Source organism: Phalacrocorax carbo, chromosome 16, assembly GCF_963921805.1.
Source record: "Phalacrocorax carbo chromosome 16, bPhaCar2.1, whole genome shotgun sequence".
NCBI lineage: Eukaryota > Metazoa > Chordata > Aves > Suliformes > Phalacrocoracidae > Phalacrocorax > Phalacrocorax carbo.
The window spans coordinates 2,670,232-2,694,535 of record NC_087528.1 but is presented as its reverse complement, the minus strand read 5'-3'; the positions used below and the strand labels follow the sequence as shown (position 1 = coordinate 2,694,535).

Genomic DNA, 24,304 nt, shown 5'->3' with positions numbered 1-24,304 from the left:
GAGGCAGGTTGGCTGCCAAATGCATTTACATCACATTCCTTTAGTGCATCAGAAACGTTAAGCAATAGTGCTACAGTTGGTTCTAGCTAAATTCACTTCTAGGGCACGCTCTAGGCATGATCTTGGGATGCAGGAGTCGTGTCAGGAACTACTGCAAGCCTCTGCTGTTGGAAGATGTCACGCATGTTCCTTTCTGCCTGACTGGAGAGAAGCAGTGCTGCAATCAAAGGGCATCGGAACTCTGTCACACAGAGGAAGCATTTACCGAAACGCTTTAATCTCGTATCATTTTATCAGAATCAAACCAAGCTGAAACGTAACCCAAGATTAAAACATCATTTGAACTTTGCTATATGCAAAAACCAACAAAACAGAAAAAAATACCAGACTCTGGGTAGCCCCTTTGAGAGCAAGCCCCGTTTGTTCTTGGCTACTCCATTTTCCTGCTGAGCTTGATCGTGCTAATTGTATAATAAATTCCCAACTTTAAGATCATTTCTAACACAAGAATTGCTTTTTTTCTAGGACAGACCACATAAAATTTTGAAAGAAATTTGTGAAAATATTTTCCAACAATACAGACCTGGCCATAGCCAATAATTTTCATAGTAGTGCAGAAAGGCAAATGCCAGGTTGTCACAAAGAAGCAGGGAACGCTTTATACAGAAAAAAAAGAGACATGTTTTAAGAAAAAACGACACTGTACTTGTTGGTTCATCCTCTTCGATGTCTTCATCAAGTGCATAATTTCTCAGGAATTCTGCAAAGGCCTTGTTTTGTTTCAGAAGGTCTTGGTAAGATCCCATTTCAGAGATTTTGCCATCTACCAGGACAACAATATGGTCTACCTGAGGCAGGAAGCTGATGCCGTGGGTCACCAGGATCCGGGTCTGGGTAGGGGAAAAACGAGAAAAAACACACATCTCTCAGTTGTCCCTGTGGGGACTAGGGTTACTCAGCAAGCCAAATGCTACCGCATATTTGGGACAAGGAGTGAATTACCACGTCAAGGTGAAATACCAGGGGAAATACACTGCCTTTGTTAGCTTGGAAATACCTACATGACCTTACTATGCTTCCTACCGCATGCTGATATAACCACAGAAGGAAGTAAATCAACTGAATCATCATTCCCTCTTTCCCATAGGCTGATTTTCTCTGCAGCCCTTCCCTTCTGAGCTCTGAGATAGCCTGAGAAGATCATGGAGTAGAAGGGAAAGAAAAGAGATTGCAGGTGGGTCACATACTGCCAGAGACCCCTGTAAGATCAGTAAGCTGTTCCAACTTCCGCACCACACTGCCTCCGAGTAACGACAAGCAACACTGAGCTGACAACCTTCACAAGTTTCTGCAAATGTCGTGTTTTTGGAGATCTCATAGTAAGGATTTTAAAAGACAGACCAGGTTTCTGCCTCTACATGTTCTGACTAGATGACATCACTTCTGGCCATGCCTAAATAACAGCTCACTGCAGAGTCTGTGCTGTGGGGAAAAGGTGTCCACATTGCCACTTAAACACAGAAATTCAGGAATGATTCAGCACTCAAGCCTTGGTGGTGAAATAGAAACACTGATGGTTAACGGGAAAGCTGAGTTTGTGTGCATTTTGAAGAGGATGTAAATGCCAGCTTACTTTTCCTTTAAGTACCCCATCTGGACCAATAACTTTGTCAAAGATGTGCTTCGCAACATGCGAGTCCACAGCAGAAAGAGGATCATCTAATAGGTAAATGTCAGAGTTGCTGTACACCGCACGAGCGAGGCTCACTCGCTGCCTCTGGCCACCTGAGAGGTTGATGCCCTGAAGGGAAAGAGGAGAGAACAAAACGTATCACACAACTCGGTTCCAACAACAGCTATGACTTTTCAAGGCTCTCACCCAGCCAAACACACGGATGCTAAATTGAAACATGAGATGCTGAAGAGAATAACTCACTCCGAGCCAGAGACAGGAACAGAACGCCTCTAAATCTGTTTGTTCACTGCCAAACTTCCACTCACCCAGCAATCTGGAGACAGAATAAGCCTCTTGCTTAATAAGCTCCTAAAGGGAGCTCTTAAAATGCAAAACTATAAAAAGGAAGACCATCAACCGAGATGTAAAATGCAAACATTCAAAAGCAGGGCTGCAGCACCTGGAACACCTTTCCACATGTCTCATCTTACATACAAATCCACATCTCCACCCCACTTCATGATATCCAGCTCAAATTTGGTGGCTTATGAAAAAAAGTCTATGTTGATAATCACAGATGTAAAAGTTTCTCATTAAAATGAGGTGTTAAGGGATGATCATATCCCTTTTTCACTTGATGCACACCATAGGTTCCCTCCCTTTTTATCCCTATGGGAAAAGGAAGGACTTTAAGTATTGTAGACAGGCACCTTTACAATTGGAGAGCAAATGGAGGACGCTCTGATCTGCCAGGACTAGACATGCAATTACGCCTCACAGTACAAACACACGCTTAAAGTTAGGAACAAGTTTAAGTCCAACTGCCTTTCACAAGGCTGCCCCACACCTTTCAGCATTGATTGTAGCAGGGATGCCATCGTAAAGATCAAACCAAATCAAGGGCTGACTTTACAGCATTCTCTCTTTAGTTAGAACAGGAATCACCAAGCAGGTTTGACTTGAAAAAAAAGAAATTACCTTCTCTCCTATCTCAGTCTGATCTCCTCCTGGCAGCACTTCCAGGTCAGTTTTTAAAGCACAGGCCTCCAGGACATTTTGGTATTTTTGTTCGTTAGGAGCTTGCCCAAACAAAATGTTATCTTTCAGCGTGGCATTCTGGATCCAGGCTTGTTGAGGCACATATGCAACAGAACCCTAAACAAGGAGGGAGAAACGAAACCTCTGACTTGTAACAAGCAACAATTCACGCTTAAAACTCTGATTAAGATCTGCAGCATGTAGATATAGCTCCTGTTTGATACACGTTCACATTATACATACCTGCGTGCTAACTGCTGATGTACTGCTGATAGAATCAGGAAAGTCATTTCATATAAAACACAACCGAACAGGTAACACACAGACAAGCTGGCACAGGAGCAAACAGAATTCCCTCACCAGCCTGATGTATGTTATAAGCAATGGCAGGCAGAAGCAGCACATTTTCATACCATCGTTAAATGACATCGTAAACAATACCAACCTTCACAGCCACTTCTCCTTCCAGCTTTTCCATTTCACCCAGGAGAGCAGACACCAGAGAAGACTTCCCACAGCCAACATGGCCAACAATGGCAACCAAAGCACCACTGGGGACCAACAGATTTATACTGTGGAGGAAACAGGCTGGAAATTAATTAAACATTAGTTTACTAAAGACATTATGGGTCTTTAAACCAGGGCTGAAATACAGTGACAAATCAGCCTGACTGGATAGAGTAAGCATGGCTTGGTCACTAGTCTTCTCCCTTTCTATGTATAATCAACCGTAACCAGAACTGTAGGAGTAAATGGAAACCCAGCATTAACCTATCTTGTTGGTTGTTAAATCAGTAGGATTGGTAGCAAGCCTCCTTACAACCTTTGCTGTGTTACATCAGTCCATCAGCAAGTCAAACAGGGTTAATAAGCTCTTTGCAAGTGGAAGTCTTTACAAGCAGAAGTCTTCTGGGTTTTGATTTCAAAACCAAGAGCAATTGTAGGAAAGTAGCAAGTGAATACATCCCATCTAAAAATGTTTAAGTCACTTTAGTAGCATATTACAGTACTGTAAATAGGGTTCACAACGACACAGTAAAACAAAACTTTCCCAGTTAAAATTCTTCACCGTTTTCCCTACTGTTTTTAAAGGTACTACTTTAAGTCCTGGTTTTGAAGGTGAACTGATCACGATGCAGAACTAGGGCTCTAATTCTTACCAAGCAGGTAGTCGAGGTCTTGCACACTGCAGGGGGTTTTCTGTTTGGTGGGTGTGTGTTAAAAAAAACACCACAAACACACCAAAAAACACACAATGTTCAAAGCAGGAAAACTCAAAAGCACTACAATTTTTTTTCATTATTTTTTTCCCCCTGGCTGAGTTTTGCCTTCCTGCTACTTTAGGAAGCACCAGGTACTTTTTAGGCCCAGGTAGCTAGCAACTTGAGCTGGAGACGCATGGTTCTTTCTGAAATAAACGCCACAACACTGAAGTCAGCCTGGCTGCAGATTTGATTGCCTGATCCAAACTGGCTCCTTTGAACTCTAAGCCTCTTGCTTGCAGGAGATTCATGTATAACTTGTTAACAAAATACACTCAGCACAGCAGCACAAGCTCCTTAGACTGAGAATTCTAAGAATACTTATCAGATTTCTGCAATTTTGATCTAGCAATAAAGCATAACGTAAGGAAGTATATGCTTCCAAGCAAATCTTGTTTGTATTCATTCAAATAGGCAAATGAGCAAAACATACATCCCCATAGTCTGGAAATGGCCCATGTACAGCCAGAGGGATGAGTCTGGCACGAGACTCTTAAAAGAGCACTGTTCGCACACTCAAGTCCAAACCCAGACATGTCACCTGTCCTCATAATCCTTCAAGTCAATATGGTTTGTCCAACGCTTCAGTTAAAAAAGAGCCTGTCCTTTAATAGATAACTATTTTATGCTCATCGCTGTGGAGTTAAAGCCTTACAGCACTGTTCTGTAAATACCGTGAGGATTAGCTCGATGTTTTAAAGGCAGAAGAGATGCACGTATGGGATGTGTGGAAACAACCCTTTCCAGAAGGAAGCCTGCAGATACTAGTAGACATCTTTCAGACCTCCCAGGAACCAGAAACCAGGAAGCAGGTAGATGTATTGCAATTGCATGAAGAAATCTTACTCTTTCAAAGACGGCTTAAGCTCCTTTCCCCAGCTGAACGTCGCGTTTGCTACACTGATGGCATGGCCTGTATGACGGAAACACAACAATAGAGAAGGCAGAAAACGTATTACACAGAGTAGTACGGCTGAGAGACCGGTAGACAGAGGAATCTTTATTTATGGGTGTTTCATGTACACTGTAGTTCCCTTTTCTACTGGCATGGGAAGCACAGTCTCATGACTGGGTCACAAGACAGGCTTGTTCAGAATGAAAATAACTGAAGGCAGCTTAAGCTATAGACTGTGAGCTTACAGACCTATGGAGCTGAAAAGCTGTCCTGCTTCACCCTGCCTCGGTGTGGCTGGTCCCAGCATTCGCTGCTCAGAATCCCTGGGCAACTGTTAGCACAACTTAACTTAAGAAACCACTTTCAAGTCAGTAGGAGACCACTGCACGCTGTTGACTTTGACCTATCAGATTAAATTTGCCTCTGTGCAGCTTTTCGCTTGCCACACTAACAAGTTACAGATCCACAGGTTTTCTTTACCTCCTGGTGGGGTGGTGTATAACAGTAATCGCATGACAGCCTCACGGCCGTCCCTGCTCCCCCTCTGTCTACAGCATCACACACGAGAGGGGTTTCAAACCACCATATCACCAAAGTGCATTACATGAGAAAACCCATGGGTTTTTTTGAGACCGCCCGGTTTGCTCATTCGTTTTGGGATACTGTTTCCAACAGGAAAAAAATCAAAACTGTTTATCATCTTCCCGAGCATTTGTGCAGTGCAAAAGGTTTGAGCAGGTCTTGCTGTCCCTAGTCAGTGGATGCACTTCATTATTCAATGCTGTTAGTGTCCGATACATTGCAGGTGCAAACTCAGGCCCAATCACTCAGCTCGAAGCTCAAAAATATAGCCAGAACCTTTTGTAATTTCCACATAGCCTGAACAACGAACACATACTTTACAAAGCAGCAGTGGGTTTTTTTTTAAACCGAGATTATTATTTTCTTTTTGGTTTTTTTTTTTTTCCCTAACTCAACCAGTCCAAAACAAATACAAGATGTTTGTTGTATTAGCACAGTTTGAAAAATACTGATGTCTTTACCTGGTGCGATCACTTGTGTTTCCACGCAATTTGGATCAAGCTCATCATGACTCAGGAACTGCTGAATTCTCTTTAGGGAAACGCTTGTCTAAGAAAAGAGCGTGGCATTATTTTATCATTTTTTTAATGGGAACTTAATGCTCTTTTTGCAGAAGAAGAAAGCATGCAGAATGGCTTAAGCTTTCACCCCATGAGCTTCCTGAACAGTGACTCATTCTTTCCCTGCAATCGGTCTTATGCTGAAATTCAGGCTTTTAACTGTGAAATTTCTCAGACCAAGCTGAGTTCATCTGAGTGAAGCAAAATTCACACAGACAAGCTTACTCAGAAGATGTCAGGCTTTCCAATACAGGGCAGCAGGAGATAAAGGATATTAGAAAGATAAAGAACAGGGAGATGCAAGGGATCTCCACATTCCAGAAACCAGGGGCATCTGGGGTTTCTTTTGTTCAAGTGGCCCAAAACGACTGATGCACCAGAGCCTCCTTACTTGCGCAACGTTGCTAATGACTTGTGGAAGCATATTGAGGGGAAACTTTAAGATGTTAAACAAGGAGAGGGAGACAAAAGCCTTTTCTGCATCCAGGATATTCTTCTCATCCACAGAGACATACACAGCAAATGTCGTCAATGCTACCTGAAAGCCAGAAAGTGAGTTTACTGTGAGACATATGTAATATTTTGACATTTTGAAAATCAGTCAAGCCTGATAGGCATCTTTGAAATAAAAGTAGCAACAACAAAACTGGGCAAATTCTCTAGTTGTGACCTTTTCAACATGCTTTACAAATGACAAGTCATATGAACAAGTTGATACAAAAAAGGGCACACAGAATAAAATAACTTTCAGATGACTAATGGCTACATTTAGTTGAACTAGGAGGTTCAGGAGGTGAACTACAGAACTTGGGTAAATAAAAGAGAAGCGGTTATCTGGCTGTGGTTTGGCTGCATTTCCAACTCTACCCAACCAAATTTTCCCATTGTAAACTGCGGGCTAAGTAAACAAGACTTACTGATTAGTAGGAAAGGGAGCAAAATCCAAGTTATTTGCTGGTTCGCTGTATGACAGGGACCAGCCACTGTGGAGGGACTATCCTGTGCAGTAAACTAATGGGGAGTGGGAACGGGAATGCGTATGTAAGGAAGTGCATTAAATTTAGGGAAACATGAAAAAGGCTGGATCTTGAGGCCGTTAAGAATATTTCTGCAGGTTTGGGCCTTTGATCTCAAGAACAGTTGGCTAGGCCTATTTTTGACAAAGCACTTATCTGAATGTTTTTATTCACCAAAACCCTTTCTGCAAAGGAGATCACGGTGCAATGAAGTTGAAAATAGAGGGAAAAAGAAAATTGATGAAAATGTATTTCAGAATTGGCAAGGTATCATCTGGGCTTTATTTTTTACATTAAATCAATCTTTTTTTAGGTTGTAGAATAATTTATCAACTCCCTCTCCCACTAAAACAGGCAGAGCACTGTAACACGAAGGCAGAAATGAGAGCTCAAGACAGACGTTGTCCTGACTGACTCAATTAAATTTTTTTTTGCTATTCACAAATATCTCTGAGGTTTCAAATTCTAGTTTCAATTTGTTATGGGAAGTGCTTTGAAGTGGTCGTGGGAGAATTTCCAACAGCTATTCCCAGCTTCCACTGGCAGGATTTATCAAGAAATACTTTAATACCGATTAACAAAAAGGCTCTAGAGACGGGGAACCTTGCTTCAAAGCATGTGAATACACTAAAAAAAAAAAAGAAAGTATTTACATTGTATTCCTACATACATTTAGCAAGCAGAAAGCCTCACGCTTCAAGGATGTATTTGTAGAGCTTAGGAAGTCATGCAAATTCAATTTACCAGGAATGGTGCGCTGATCCATGCAAAGGTGGACAAAGAATTGAGATAGGCAGATTTTTTCAAAACTCGCAGCTCATTCTTTCGTATCTCCAACACTTTTTCTGAAAACGATGGTTCCCAAGCATACAGCTTCAGCACCTTTATGCCACCCAGAATCTCATTCATTAATTTAATGCGGGAGTCTTTATGTCGCATTTGTTCCACCTAGGTTATTAGTAAACACAGGAGACAGAGTGTCACAGGAATGACTAGAAGAGAGCTTTCGACACATCTCACAGCTGTCGTGGTCCTTGGGCTATTTCTAAAGAGGACGCGAAAGGTAATTAAAGTAAGCCAGAGTGTTATCAGTGAGCTTACTGTGCAAGTCTATTCCTCCAAAGAAACCAGAAATCAAAGAAAATGGCTGAAAAGCAGAGTCTAAAAGCTTTCACCTCATCCTCACTGTTAGGGGTTACATTTTCAAAACCACCTTAAGGGAAGATTCAGGCACTTCACAAACACTACCCTGCTTCTTCCCTTGATTTCTTCTGATTTTTTTTCCTGATAGGCATTGCTGTATTTCTTAGGGCATCCCTTGAAAATTGTTGCCTCTAGGGTTTGTTCGTGGTTTTTTTTGTTTGTTTTGTGGTTTGTTTGTTTGTTTTTTTTTGGCTATACATTAGAATACAGTGCTTCATTCAGTTACTTTAAAAAAAAAAATCCCTGCTTAGCTGTATAGACAAAATGAGAGACTGCATTCACACACCCCCTCCAAGTGATGCAGCTCTGAGCATCTTATAATGGGCAAGGGATAAAAAGAATGTTAATACTAACATGTCAGCATCCAAGAGATTCCATGGGAAGTCTGGATGCCTCTTTAGGGCACGTAATAACACCACTCTGTTACTACGGCTGTGCTTAAATGTCATTATTTATATTCGTTTTCCAACTCCTACCTTTTTTACATCAACAGCTGATTTTTTTTTTTTTAAATCTTCCAAACAGTCACTGACAGGTTGCACAGCACAAGCCACTTATTAGCTTTTTCTAGCACAAAGCCAGAGGGCACTATTATATTGGGTTTTTGTCAGCCTTCCTTGACTAGAGACGTCTAAGACTACAAAGAATGGAATAAAGGATCCTTTTACCTTAGATGATAATTCAGATTTAGCCCAGCTCAGTAGCAGTGAAAGCCAACACTGGCTATTAGCAAAAAACCCAAGCTGCCAGGTTTCAGTTTCCATCTCTGAAAACAGTCATTCACAGCTTAAGAAACAGCATTTATTTGCCCTTTCTCTTAGACACTCCTAAAGAAGCCACCAGGTGAAGGGATATGGAGACAAAGAAACTTCTTGCTAATTCCAGAAGCTGCTGCAGCAGTAGGAAGAGCCACTGACTTGAAGCCACACCTTTCCCTTAAATAGCATTCAATTCACTACAGGAAACCTATCTGAGAGGATACAGTTATGAAATATATCAGTACAATCTTACTCATGAGTAAATTGGTGCAAATGGCAGCTCTTTATTGGCCAAGACAACCGCTGATGCCTTCGTTTCTCACAGCACAGCTATGATAATGTCACCTTCTCTGCCGGTACCTTACCTGGAACGCTCTGGTTTTCATTGCTATTGCAGAGTTGAATGGGATAAGTAAAACCATCACGGCAACTCCTGCCAGCACAGAAGGCCCTAAAGTCTTGTGTGAAAGAAAAAAGGTAAGTAGTTGTTGTACCCAAGTGCTCCTGTTCCCTACGTGAGCATCAAAACAACAATAGGTTATAGAAACAGAAATGAACGTTTTACATAGACCAGTTGAACCCCTCGCAGTGACGTGTTCTGATTCTGCAGAACAGCTTTGAGGAGGAGACAGAAAAATATGAGAGCATCCAACCTGAATTATTATTATGATTATGATGATTATTATTGTTATGCTAGTATTGGTGAGAGCAGAGAGCTTTGTGATTTACCTGTAAGTGGTTCCCAGCGGGAGGGGAAAGTAAGTTTGAACTAACACAAATACAGAGCTATTGAGCAAATGTAGGAAGGGAACAAACAGGCCACACAGAAGGCCTTTTTCCATCGACTCCTCTCTGACCTAGGGAACTGTAATTACTGAATTAACCGAGTACCCCCAGCGTGAGTCAAAGCACGCAAACTGCTAACTACCAGAGTTCAGCTTGCCAGCAGAGCAGTAACTCATAAAGCTGCTGCAACTTAATGGCTTTTCAACTCTAAATCAATATGGTTCTGTTGGTGCTACTGTTTTATGCAGTAAAACAGATTGATTGCATAGAAACGTTTTACGGATGAAAGCCAGTGCTCAAACTGAACCTGGAATAAACCAGAAACAACTCTGCTGTAGCGAAGGAAAAAATACAGTTATTCCAGGTGAGATTTGTTTCATGTTGACTTGCACAAAGCTTCTTTATATGGCGTGATATGATCTGATACTATCTTTACACATGGCTTACATTTTCTGCGTCCGGGTTTTTTTTTGTTTGGTTTGGTTTTTAAACCATTTCCTCTCATTTGTATCAACTACTGGGAACACTGTGATGAGTCCGAGACTGATCCTATCAAAGCATGCTGGGGACAGAGGAGACATAAAGGCTATCTTTTGCTTCAAACGCCTTACCTGGCCTACCAGCTGAACAAAATAATTAAGAGACTAATTGACCATGTACACTAGTACAAGCTATTTTACTGCAAGGCAGAACAATGAGTTTCTAAAAAAGTGGTGGTGGGTCAAATTAACAAAGAAAATAAGCAGCTTGCACATCTTCTAGATCAATTCTGAAAAAAAATGTGACAATGTCTGTACCTGCCAGAGGAAATACAAAGCTAGAAATATCTGGAGTGGTGCAGACCACAACATGTTCAGGAAAGTCATCAGGTCCATGAAACGCTGGGCATCCACTGACATCAAGTTGACGATTTCTCCGACAGTAGACGAGCGCTTCGCCGAGTTTGTGATGACTAAGGACTGAGAAATTAGAGAGATTCAGCAGATTCACCATCTTGATACATATGGAGAAACGCAGAGAAGAAATTCTCAATTAGCAGCAATGTGCTTCTCCAATAAGAATAAAATAATTCACACCTACATCAACTCCTGATCTCCAAAGAACAAGACTTCATGAAATGGTTTGCCTGTGAGCACCTCTGTCTCAAGCGGTACGCAGCATTCTGAAGAAAACCTAGCTGCATCTAATCAACTCAGCACAAACATGCTATTCTCCTGGGTCCCTTTTCCGGAGATTTAAAATGAACCAATATTTGCCTGTGATATGTCTGGTGACCTACCAGTACACCCCCATTAAGTTGCTGATCACTAGAAAATGCTGTAGAGTATGACAGAGGTACTCCTAAAAACTCACCAAAAAACCAATCTTTTATTTTCCAGGAGGCTATTCTTCTCCAATATGCCCGCTCCTCCCTGAGCGTTTGAGAACTGAGGCCACTTGCTTGGCTATACACTGGTGTTCCAGCCCATGAAATGCTTCCAGCCTTACCTTTCGGTATATGACTCCAGTGATCCCAGTTCTCAGCCTCATCCCAGTAACAAAGCAGTACTGGAAATGCTGATGAAGTATGAGTGTCTGCAGCACAGCACAGACAAACATCAAAGCGGCAATCAAAAATCCCCACCAGGCCGGGGCATCTTTGTTCTTAATGAAGCCGATTAATACGCTGTTTTTCAGAAGATTGGGGAAGGAAAAGGAGAAAAAAAAAAAAGAAAAATAAAAAACATGCAGCAAGTTTAATGGGACATAACACAGCTTCTCTCAACTATGGCATGCTGCCACATCCTCTCTCTAACCACAGATGGTAAACAGCTCTCCAGGATGCAAGCTGAGTTACGGTTTCGGTCAAACAACATTGCAAGGATACAACAGCAAAACCTTAGGCTTTGCCAGTGAGAGAGCCCATTTGCAAATGAGCCTGTAGAAAATGAAATATGACGAGAAACTCCAGGTCTCCCCCGAGATCCAGAGTTTAAACACATGGCTCACTGTCTGAGCTCTTTTCGGCAGCCCCCCAGGGCAAGAGGTGAATGATAGGACACAGTAGGACAGTGTAGTAAAGCAGGCGAAACCAGCTTCTTACCCAAATCCTTTTTAGGCAGCCCGAGTGCTTCTGCCTGGGGTGTTTTCCCACAAAAAAAAAGTTAGATTAAAACACATCCTCCTGGATGGATGCATAAAGAGATTTTCACTCCTACCTTTTTGGTAAAAAGGTACTACCATTAAACTGGCTATATCATCTTTTATTAACAAGCCATTGCTTACTACACACAGCTGCTCTCCCTGTGAGAGCTGCACGCTGCCATGTAGCAAACAAGCAGAACAACCCATGGCAATGTCCAGTGTTCTCAAAAATCACAGCTGTGATATCAGCCTACTGACCAGAGCACTGAATTGTCAAAATACAGGAGGAACAGAGATCTGACTCTGTGGTTCAAATAACCAGCAGGGGGAAAGTGCACCTGGAAACTACAAATCAGGCCCCAAAGCCTTGCGTTAGAAGCATGAGGTTGCTACATTTTTTTCTTCCAGTCCAGAGAGATCTTCCATCTGCACTGCACCAGTCATTCACGCTGTAAGTGGACAGCTTCAGGAAAACCTCTCCCTCGTAGTCCCAGCATGGCATTCAGCAGCCTTTTAAGTAACAGAAAACTGTCTTATGTGCAGCCTGCCAGACAGCCATGGCTTCTTCATTTTCTCTTACCACTAGCAGTGCATTTTTCTAAACTGCAGGATTTTAGACTTGAGAAGAAATTCCCCATCATACACTTTGAGATATCACTGACAACATATCCAGGAATTTATGCAAATTTGAGAAATTCCCAGAATAGATTATACTTAATGTGCTCTCAGAAAGAAGCCAGATGCCTCCTCTTCACTAAGGACTCTGGAAGAAGATGGACTACAAGCTATTGGATGTCACCATACTGGGTCGGACCCTCTTTTAGCATGTTTCTGGGTATGTCACAAACGACCCACAGAACAACATGATCTCAGAACGCAGCTCCACACTGCATTATTTTAAGAGACACTCATATAGGAGCAGGGCCCTCTCTTCTCCTCTTCCCCACACCCACCTGCGGCCTCCATCCAACCCCATTCCTCTCTCATGCATTAACAGGACTATGTGCTTTTCCACTGATTTGGAAATAAAAAAATAATTGTTTTATATAAATGCTGGTGTCTCCACTGTTACTTTTATCCTAGTTAATGATTATCTGGTGAAAATTCTCACCTTAAAAATAATATTAACAGCAAAAAAAAAAGTGGGCATCATGCAAATTCCTTTATGGATCAGGCTGAGCCACTGGTCCCTCTGGAGATGGGAGGCACAGGTGTTCCTCATACAAGGAGAGTTTGAGGACATACCACTTTTGTCAAGATCTCTCTTATTTTTTTTTTAATAGAACCATAATTTTCTTTCACATAGAAATTTACTGCAACTGTGCCTCACACATTCTCATTGCTGTGCACAACTGAGAACGCAAGAACTCATCTAAATGCTCCAAAACCTCTCCCAGATGACACTGGCATGGCCAAAGCACCACGTACTTGAGCATCACGCTTCATTTGTATATCAAGTCACCCCGCAGCTGCGGCCACCACCAACACGTGTGGGTATCAGATGTACAGAGACCACTGGATCCAGCAAGCAGCGCTTCACTTTGATTTCACAAATAATCCTTTAGGAATGGGGAAGAATTGCTTTGGACTGCTGCATGGAGCAACAGGTAATTTGTAATTCAAAGCTGTCTATTGGCGATGGACGATTTATGAATCTTGCATTTCACTGAAGCTCAGCCAATTTACAGCTTAGTCCACAATAAAGAACTTCTGTCTTACGGCATTTCAGTGGGAAGGTGGGGGAACATACATATGCAGCACTGTGAGGGAAACTAGCTATGCATTTCAAAAATAAATGCTCTGTGCCAAAGCCAAGCCTCCATAGGGGTTGCACATAGAAACTACTCGCACAGTAAACCAACCTTAACAACTGAGGGTTGATGAAAGAAAGCAGGTCTTGTATCAGCTTGAAGAAGGAGCCAATTAAGAAGTATGGCCCAAAGGTCCTCAACAGAGCTTTGAGAAAGGAAGGCTGTCTATTGTGCTTCTTGTCTCTGATCAAAACTTCTGCTTCCTCTGGACCGTCACCAACATGATTCAGCACATGGTTAGATTTCTTCACGTATGTCACATCATCTTTCCTAGGGAAATGAAACAAGCAATTAGAGACAACTGACAACGAGAACGTCACCGCTCTATGGGTACAGCACTGCAGTAACACGTACAAGTCTGCTCCTTTCTTTGCTTTGCCACTGATCAACAGGAAGACTTTCAACAAGATCTAGATATGCTCAGGGATAGGCCACTCTTGTGTAACGAGTGTTCTTTGGTTTTTCTGCAGTACTTAGGAGGTATACTCCATAGGCCAGAAAATCAGCCACGGTGGGATGAGAACGTGGCCCAAAGGAGGAGGAGATGAAGGCTTGACTTCCTTTGGCAGAGGGCAGGGTTGACCGTGAACCTCCAATTTCTTGTAAATGAATCCTCTAACAGTTGCTGTTTACATACCACAAAAGGCACCCTCACCTAGTCAGTCCAAGACTATATTTGTTATTCAATTAGTAGTTGTACTAATCCTTTAGCCTTATCTGTCCGGGGTGGACAGGCATTGAATCACAAGGTAAGAGAGGAAGCCGGCACAGTCCTCTCAAAATAGTGTTTTGCATTCCTGGAAACCTGAAAGAGGACAAGCCGCAGCACCTCCAAAGCTGAGCCGCAGCTGTCCAGCGTTCTTCCAGGACAGAAACTTTGGGTTTAGGTGCCTTAATTTTACTTGGATGACAATTTAAGCTTTTAAACCCTGTTTGGCTGTATCCATTCTTTACTTTCTGCCCCTCTTTCTCCATCTGCAAAATAAGCCAACAGAAGAGACCTCTCCTGCAAAACCCTTTGAGCCTGACTGATGAAAAACAGACCCAACAGGGCCGTCTTGCTCTCCAGGGCTCTAAGTGGGTTTTCTAGAAGCACCTCTGGGTTTTAGGTGCCTGACTTCTGTTGTCCATCAATAAAGAGGGGGTGCTGTGGGAAATTATTTGCTCCATGATTTGTTCTCAAAGAGCAGCCTGGCAGCTCTTATACCAGCAAATACCAAATTGCTGTTGTTTCTTCGGGGCTATGGGACCTAGAGAACAATTTCCTGAATGTCAGCCAGGAAGGTTAAGTCCAGGTGGAACAGGGAGAAGGAAATTAGTCTGGGGCACATAAGCCATATAAGAGGGTACAGATGGAAAAGAGACCCCAGAAACAGTGAAGACTTACAAAAAGGCATTTGAAAAATAACTTGTAAGTACTACCAAGTGAGGTTGGATTTATGATTCTTCATAAAGAGTGTGCACATTTTTTGGAGCTGCCTGGCTGCAGAGCTGAATAATTCCAACAGCCTGTGAGTGTTCAAAATGATCACCATGGCTAACAGCCCACAGGTAGAAACTTGTTCACATCCCTTCAAACAAAGGCATGTGCAAATCCCAATTTCTTCACAATAAAGTTTGAGGGCAGGGGTAGAACCTAAACCAGACAATCTTTTTTCCCCCCAGCAAGAACAAACAGCTTGTCTTTGTCCTTCCAGATCAAACCCGGAGAGTTTATGAGCAAAGCCTTATTTTTCTGGCAACCAGGCTGTTAAACTCATTCAAGGATTTGAAGAAACAAGACTACTTGCCCCTGGCTTTGTGCTATTAAAAATTTTTATTACGGTGAGCTAACAGCAACGCAATAGCTCGCTCACAGCAAAAAATCCCACAGGGAGAAAATTCACGACTTCTGTTTACTACAGGTAGCAAGATGAGGTCAGGTTTTCAGCAGTGTGTGGGACAGCTCACGCCCAGGTTTTTATCAAAGCAAAAAGCATGTGCCTGGTTTCCATTATTTATAGCAGGGCAGATAATAGATGCTGATTATCTCATGGGAAACACACAGCTTTCTCAATGGTGACGACGCGGCCCTGCATCTTCAATTTGTCTTCATAAGCATAGTCTCTAAAATCAGAAGGTAGCTAAAAATGAGGCGAAATAGATTCCAGCTCTCTTCTCCATCCAGCACAGCTCTACATTTCTCAGAAGCAACTGCACTTATCAGCAAAGTGAGCAAGTAAAGACTTCAGCCATGCATGCAAAGAGAGCAAAGCAAAGGAAAAATACTATTTGCGTGCTATATTCTCTATAATAACAACTTAAATACAGGCCGATCTCTCCTGTAACTTGTTAGTAGTAAATTAATTATTAGCAATTATTTAACCATAATTCACAAGACAGCTGTGGAGCAAAATGTGAAAAAGGTTTTGCAGGTTTAGGAACAACAGAAGTGTGATATTCGTTACCATAAAATAAGTTTAAAGGTTTAGCTATGCCAGAGTTGCAACTGATTAAGTTTTTTAAAATAAATTACTACTATGTACACTGCAAATATTTTCCACGCCACTTTCAACACATGTACAACTTGACACAGCATTTTCAACGTCATAAAATCTTGCTCAGAGCAGACTTAATAAAAAGAGTTTAAAATATATATTTACAACAGCTCCCAAGCAACTACCACTAATGTTATTTGAGATGAAGTAATTGAAAACACCTACTTATAATTGAGGAATAAGCAGAACCACGAAGATTTTAGAGTGATGTGAAACTCCAATCTGGAGTACAGTGATTTGCTTTGTTTTTGCTCTTTTCCCCACCTTAGAATCATTAATAGAGTTGCCACAAAATTCTACCTGAGCTAAATACATGCCAGAATTTATGGTTAAATTCATTGCCAACTGGCCCCAGTTTGTATGAATAATTTCCAAAATGCAATGAATCCCATGACAAAACTCCAGGCACGGTTTCTGGTTTCCTAGCAAAAGTTTTCCTGGACCCTAGGCACTTCTGCACAACGGCTGTGCTCTTACTATATAAAAGCCTGGGGGAGTAAGATTTATGTCTGTGCGAAAAGACCAGAACCCAGACAATGCACGTTATTCCACACCATAAAAACAGAGACATTAAGAAAACAAAAAAAGCCCAAACTAAAACCACAACGCACATACACACAGAGCACTAGTGGACAAGCTGCTGGTGTTAGTGCTGGAAACCTTTCAAATTTTAGCTGTGAAGTGGAACTCTCCACATCATATTTAGCCTTGCCAAGAACCTTACAACTTTCTCCTAATATTAATCACATAACAGGGTCTTTCCAATTCGGCAAGGATATGCACAGAGCAGAGGAAAGCCTCCACATGGAGCAGAAATCTCCACAATGAAAGGAAATGGAAGTGCAGGCCTCCTCCTTATGGACATTTTTCATTTGAAACACGCTATTATCACATTTGTTTGGAGACATTTTGGACACTAACCAGTGGGAGAAGGAAACACAGTTGCACAATAGATCATTTCTTAAGATTAGATTAGGTCCGAACATGCAATAAAAAGGATATCCTCTCTGCATGGCTCATCCCATTTCCATCAAAGACTATGAGAATTTTGCTGCTAGCTTTCTAGGCAGCAGGAGTAGGGTCTCAGCTCTTAAAGTGGGATATCTCTTCCCCTCCTGCCTTTCACACGTTTTGAGTTTCATATCTTTACTGCTCAGAAGTGAAGAGTTGCTCACTCCTAAGAGCCTTAAGGCTAAAAATAGCATCAGGCAAAAAACCTCATGATGGGGATGACAAGGAATTCCTTTTGGTTTGTGGTGCCTAGAAGTTGTGCTCTAACATGCCTAGGAGGGATGCAGTTCTGGGGTTAGACGTCTACCAGCCCAGTGATGAAGGCTGTTCATTTTCTACAGTCCAACCAACTCAGTCCCTTCTGCTTACGCATCTTCAGCCCTTCTCCACAGGGCAAACGGCACCACCTGCCCATCAGATTAATCTCCGTTTGCGGACTTGTTCGTATACTTACTGTTTGCACTCTGCTTTTTCTCTGTCCCACTCTTTACTTAGTTGTTGCACAATAATTTTTGAAGTATCGTCTTCATTCAGTGACCACAGATCTTTCTCTTCGAGGGGCCGTTTGTACCCAAGAATTGCCATGCTGCACATATGGAGAAAAGCAGTCCAATTCAGTTTGGCTAATAGTACTTAAAGCATTGCTAATGACTCTGGGACTATGAAGCTAACAGAAGCAAGAAGATACATCTCCACAGAAACGGTAATAATTATACCTCCACCTCCCTTTGTTCCTTATATTGATGACTGCAGTTAAGGAAAGGACAGTATGTAGTTTTGATTACATGTATTTTACTGAAAACATCACTTCAGGAAAAAAGGACAACAAAAACCAACTACCAGCAGCATTTGAATGAAACTGTGGTGTTAAATGAAAACAGTGAAGCTTTAGAGGTTAAAATAACTAAGTCTATCTGGAATAACCGTCAGAGGTGAACAAAATGCAAAAGTGAGGCTCATGTAAGTTAAAGGAGAATCAGATTTCTCTGAAAACTACAGTTCCTCAACTGTAAGAGGAATTCTGTCAAGGCATACAAGCACCTAGTTGCCAAGAATCTCAATGCAGAAGCTGAACATTCAGAACTCTGCAAGTTTAGAAAGATCTCACTCTCTTACTAAAAAGAGCTTTACAGGGTTGTTGCCAGGACAATAAAGTTACATGGATGGAAGAATGAAGATCTCAACACATTCAACCACTATGGAAAAACTGGGTCTTAACAGGACCTTTGACAGCTGTTCCACTTCATTATCATGGAGTAGCAGTAAGGCCAATCTCATATTTGCATCTTGAATCCACATGCCTTTTGACAGCGGTATCAGTTGGTGGTAATCATTTGTACGTGTAGCCCAGTTTACTTTCCCTCTTGCCCAGAAAATGTCCTTATAAAAAAGCATTCACCCATGAACCTCAACAGGAAATAAAAAGCATCCTCGGATGGGTGAAAGGTTGCCACAACTAATCCTGTGGAACACGGTCTTACATGTTGGTTTAGGTTATAGTCCAGCACCCAGAAAGTACAGCCAGGACACACGCCCTGCTAGTCATACCACAGTTGTTGCCACTGCTCTTTAGTGAGGAAGCCTGGGCAGCATGACCACTCGGAAAGCTGCTTCTAAAAAGTCAAATGCAAAAGTGCTGACAATGCTGTGGATGAAAGAGCGTCCAACATCCACGACTTACAGAGGAAAAACCTCTGCATTTCTAACTCTTACAACACACGTCGCAAGTAGAGTTTGGGGTTGTCAGCTGTCCAGCAGCTTGAAAAAGAGAAGCTTACCTTGTAAACCACCAAAATGTCAATCTTGACAGGAAGCCTGAAGTTAACTCCGGACATGGATTCTATAGTAAAGTTATGGGGGGGGGGGACACACACCAAAATAAATACAGCAAGACATTTACTATTACTTTAATAAGACAACAGTCTCTTTTGATCAGTTTTGGTATATTATATGGTATATTACACGTATGTACTTACGTCCTAACGAGACATAAAATTGATTTCTTTCATTTCCCATGTCATGCAGAACTATCTCTAAAAACTGCTTCATATACTGCCTTAAAAATCACACTTCTATAAAGTGAAATGTCATTCTATAGTTTCTGAAATGTTAATTTTAAGAAATGAACTCAACTCTCAGCATGGCTCAAATATAAATCCAATTATAGAGACCATTTTATGAATTGGAGAAGAAATTGAGCCTGTGACACCACTAATATCTTCTATTATTAATGTTTTTCCATATCTATTCTCAACACATATAGAACTCGTTTATTAAGACAACCCTTATAGACATTAGCTAACTCTAAATGAATGTTAAGCAGGTAGACCACCATCTCCACAAGAGCTGCTCTTGAAATAATTAATATTACACTTCAGGTTTATAAATGTAATTTAAACTGCTGTGAAGCAGCAAGTAGGAGAGCTGCTTTCACTACATAGCTTCCAGGCATCACCGATGGCATGTATAATGGAAAAAGGCTTCAAACCCCAATATTACTCTACATATCCAGTGTTTCATAGGGGAGTCACTAACTACTGCAATCTCAATGACAATCCAAAGCTGTTTTCAGTGACAAGTATTCTCAGTGGAACTCTCAAAACATGTCTGTAAAATGCAAATAAAGCAAAGTAAAAATACTTACAGGATCTGTATTAATAGGGGAAAAAAATGGAGGCTTTTCTTTAAAACATGAAAGGATCAACTCAATGATTATCAAAGCAAAGTAGATGTAAAACGTGGTAAACCTGAACCTTTCATTTACATGGCCCTGGAGGGAAAAAGAAACACAGTAAATGATTGTTTTAATCGTACTTCCCAGCCCCCCCCAACACACTCTCTCACTTTTTCACAGCTTCTTTGGCAAGTCCTTTCTTCCTCTACAGCTGAATACCGCAAAGTAGTTGCTAGCAGGAACTAGCTTACAACAGTGTCCACGTACTCTGTAAAGTGCCTAGGAACATGCTTATCTCCAAGCTTTTCATTAAATGATGTCAAGTTCAAAATGCTTATACATCTTCACAGCATGCAGACACTCTCTGGAATCAGGGCTACATGACATCCCTTAAAATTACCTCCAGGGGTTCTTGCAAGATCATGTCTTAAGCATAGGAATTGTCAACCCAGATCAGAGAACATCCACTTACTTTAATATCTTGTCACTGACAAGCAGTCAGTGTTAAATACTTTCAGAAGAAGCTGCAAAAAAAGCCACTATATTGCATAACAACAGTTCCATCTGCTCTAGAGATATTTCCTTTCCTACTCGTAAGTCTGCAGTTGACTTAAAACTTCTTGCTGTGAGGGTATGTCTCTTATACAGCTCTTTCATACCCTAATGTTGTGAATGCTCTCATTGTTCACTTAAAATATTTAAGCCTTAAGTGCAAAAGAAAGAATATTTGGTCCTTGGCAGCTGCAAGAACAGGAAAAACATCACCCATACCCGTTCTAAGGCGCTGCACCCATAATTTTAAGTTGATTAAGGATTCAAACATTGGTAGTCCAATGTTTGTACTTATTCACCACTACTACAGTTTTTAAATTGACTTTAAGCGGTGTTTGAAAGGATCTCACCAGGACTGCAGCTATTTTCTGAAGAAGTTCTGCACAGACTGTCATTTCAGGTTTAATTCAATCTCTGCTGGAGTATTTACAACAGGCTGAGATAGCAAAATACTTGCTAAAAGGATAATGCTGCTAATAGTTAGAAAAAAGTAAGTATAAGAAAAAAGAAAACACCGAAGAGAATCAACACTGATTTCACTGAGAAGAAGCAATCACCTTAATGTTTTTCAAGTACTCATTTTCACTCCTAGCCTTTGATGATCTAATCACTGAAGCAATCTGCTTTGCCCTACTCGGTGAAATTTGTTTCTGTGGAAAACATAACAACTTTCTTACTGTGGGAGAACCTGCTATGTTTTCAAACACGAATCATTACAGCCCAGGTTTCTTTTGTCTCCCTCCAACTTTCTGCCCTCTATTTACAGCCACAGTTGGAGTCAAAATGCTGTCCTCAGCACATCAGGCACTGACAGAAGAAAGCCTATGGAGCTGTATAATGTAGATAAGCTGCCTAAGCAAAAAAGGAACTTTACATATTAAAATGAGTCATCTCCAATTACTACCCATCGGTACTTAAGCATGGAAGGGGAAGGGGGCTGCAAAAGGGAAAAGGGAAGGGAAAAAAACCAAAGTCTCTTCTAGTATATAGACAGTGTGGGTACAGCCCTCGCATGTCTATCAGGTTTCCAGTATAGCCTTGGGCTAAGCAAAATCTGCTTTTTGGCATTGCATGAGAAATCCCAGTTCCCTTCCAGTTACACAAGTCTGAGTCAAGGCAACAGAACCAAACTTCTCTTTCTCTCTGGCAAAAGCTGGGCTCAGATCTGACTCCAGACTCACTGATCCACTCCCTTCACAGAGATGTTAATGCTACATTTCCTGTTCTCCGAGCGCTAACAAGGATGGCATGTTACCTGTGCCGTTGTAGTCATGATCTTAGACCGGAAAGGCCCCACGGCGCAGAGCACAGACAAAAACCAGAAGATAATGAGCACTCCAGAGGACTGAACTCCTCTCAGCCTTTCACATTGAATAAGCAATGTAGCTAACAGCTGTAAAAGTAAATACAGGAACACGTGAACACAATCCCGTCCTGCTGGTCCCCTTATTCACACTCTCAGTTGGCAGCTATTACAGTCATCATCGACACAGGACCTCTCTGAAATAAGGCCCCATTATAACTTCACAGAAGTCAACGGCAAAACCTCCTCTATCTAAGGAAAGCAGCAAATAACTTTGTGAAATTATTTGTTTTTACCGTTTTCAAAGCCTCATCTCCAGAATTCAATTTTTAAACCAGACTTTGTACCTAGGGCTAGGCACAATTAAATATTAGCTACAAACATTTTTTAAAAATGTAAGAGCTGTCATTTCCCCAGTCCAGATGGACAATCATGACTTATCTAGAAAACAAGATTTAAAAAAAAAAAAATCTAATCAAGGGAATTAAAAACTTAATGGGCAAATTTTACTGCTTCATTTTTAATTCAACAGCCACAAGCCTGTTTGTCATCCTAGGCAAAGCAAACTTTGTTTCTATTTAATGGAGGAACAGCCACCAGATAAGAGACACAGTTTTACAACGTCCAATACAATGTTGAACAATGCACAAGCTGTGCTTTATCACATCTCCCCATTTAGGCGAAGTCATACCCAAATTCTCTCCACACCTGGCTCACAAGCCTGGAGAAATAGATGAGAGCAAGGTGGGAGACAGAACAACCTCTCCATTATAAAGATATTAATTTACATAGCTGAATCTACATGAGAGAGACATTTGTAACTGCGGCCTTTTCAGTAAGCCAAATTTGCTTCAGTAATACAAGTACTGATAATTCAGTTAAAAGAGTACAGGATGAAGCAACGAATGCAAAGGAACCCTTCCCCCCTTCATCTGTCTAAGAAAGAGCTATTCTTATTGATCCCAATAAACAGAAACAGCTACGAACCATGGTGATGCCAACGATCAATGGAGTTACAAAATAGACTGGTGGAGGCGTTCTGTTTTGCAGGAGCTCGTGGAAAGAGTAGAAGAGATCTGCCCAGCTCACGCACCACAGCAGGACACCGAACAGCTGAAAGCAGTCAAACAGAAACAGCATTTGGTAAACTCATCTCCAGGGGCAGTCAGAGGGCTGGCAAACCCCTTACGATGCGCAGATCCCCAGCAAGACAAAGCTGTGTAAATGGAACACCACTGCTGTGTCCATCAGCTGCTACGGAACTGTCCCACTGCACTCGCACCAAGGACCTCCTCTCATCTGCGTTCCGAGGGATTTGCAAACACAACCAGTAGAAAGACTAACATATTTACCTGTTTTTTTTCCCCCCATACTATTCAGTTTTGATTGGAAACACAGGCAGCATCCAGATTAAAGGCAGATGCTTTTCTCCAGGAATAACCCCAGTTCTTTCACGGCCTATGGAAAATCACTTGCCTGCTTTCCTTAGACCTAGTCGTTTACAAACCAGAGGCGCTGTGACACCAGCCATCTCTTAAGCACAAGATGCAGATGAAGTCACACAGCTATTGGGCAGGAAGAGTAGCGTGAAAAAATACCTTCTTGTGCTTACTTTGATGAGATTAAATTCTCACTAGACCTACCTTAAGGTCTTTCTTTTGCAGCTTTCAGTGGTTTAAGGCTTAAGTAAGGGTGAAGCAGCATATTTTTGGCTCAACAAAGAGTTGAACTCTCTTCTGCAGGGCAATCATCTCCTCTCTACCCTGAAAGGTGGGCTTGCAGAATGGATTTTCTTTCAGAAGAGCTATTCTTTGGTATCCTTCCTCAGAAATCTGTACATACGCTGTTGTTTCCTATTAGCACGTTCTTCAGTCCCCCATAAATCAGAGGAATTTTTATTTAAACCCTAATGCAGCACTTGCTTGGACACTGAACAAATGCTCACAGACTCAAAACTGCACATTACTTGTGGAGCACTACAAAGAGATCTTACCGTCTTGAACCTGCTCAACATGGAAAGCACAATGTACCCTCTTTTGTTGTGCTTTAGGTAGAGAAGATACAAGGGCAATGCACTCCACAGATAAATGCTAGGGATCCACGCTAGGATGGTATTCTGGAAACACGGTGTCAGGTCTGGATTATCAGTGTGTATCGAAAGATTTGAATCCTGGAAAAAAAGATGAGACATTTATTAATAGAGAGGCGGGAGCACTGCCAATTGCAACATCTGCTTGAAGAAGTTCTATCCAAATTCTGCTGGATTTAGCCAATGGCTTCAGTAAAAGCTTTCCAAAAATACCTTTCCCAACTACTTGTGGTTAATCTGCTATAGTAAAAGAGCTAAGTACAGTTTTAAATACTGGGCAAAACCTAGAAAGACAGACTTCTGCCCTTCTGCATCTCAGAGCTGGACATACATTTTGTAGCAGATGAACCCCTTGTGTTTTGTGTCTTTGCTAAGGCTTAGTTTCAGGTGCTGATACCACGGCATTCCTCAAGCGTTCCCAGCCTGGA

At 41.6% G+C, this 24,304-nt stretch overlaps 1 protein-coding gene across 3 annotated transcripts in view; it reads right to left on the bottom strand.

The window, feature by feature from the left end:
* Window positions 1-24,304, bottom strand: part of ABCC3 (ATP binding cassette subfamily C member 3) — a 50,500-nt gene that overhangs the window by 11,369 nt on the left and 14,827 nt on the right. For 2 of the 3 annotated variants that reach the window (XR_010375433.1, XM_064467052.1), the window contains exons 2-19: window positions 23,781-23,957; window positions 22,775-22,900; window positions 21,740-21,877; window positions 19,903-20,028; window positions 19,037-19,098; window positions 17,713-17,844; window positions 13,762-13,980; window positions 11,264-11,441; window positions 10,573-10,734; window positions 9,355-9,447; window positions 7,773-7,976; window positions 6,404-6,550; window positions 5,914-6,001; window positions 4,822-4,888; window positions 3,159-3,285; window positions 2,654-2,830; window positions 1,634-1,801; window positions 707-890 (exon numbers count right to left, since the gene is read on the bottom strand). Coding sequence is in view for 2 of the 3 variants with exons in the window: in XM_064467052.1 (XP_064323122.1) it covers window positions 707-890; window positions 1,634-1,801; window positions 2,654-2,830; window positions 3,159-3,285; window positions 4,822-4,888; window positions 5,914-6,001; window positions 6,404-6,550; window positions 7,773-7,976; window positions 9,355-9,447; window positions 10,573-10,734; window positions 11,264-11,441; window positions 13,762-13,980; window positions 17,713-17,844; window positions 19,037-19,098; window positions 19,903-20,028; window positions 21,740-21,877; window positions 22,775-22,900; window positions 23,781-23,957 (2,575 nt within the window). In the remaining variant the exon portion in view is untranslated. Of the gene's footprint in view, window positions 1-706; window positions 891-1,633; window positions 1,802-2,653; window positions 2,831-3,158; window positions 3,302-4,821; window positions 4,889-5,913; window positions 6,002-6,403; window positions 6,551-7,772; window positions 7,977-9,354; window positions 9,448-10,572; window positions 10,735-11,263; window positions 11,442-13,761; window positions 13,981-17,712; window positions 17,845-19,036; window positions 19,099-19,902; window positions 20,029-21,739; window positions 21,878-22,774; window positions 22,901-23,780; window positions 23,958-24,304 lie in introns of those variants that run through there. The other variant, XM_064467053.1, reaches the window with a different exon arrangement.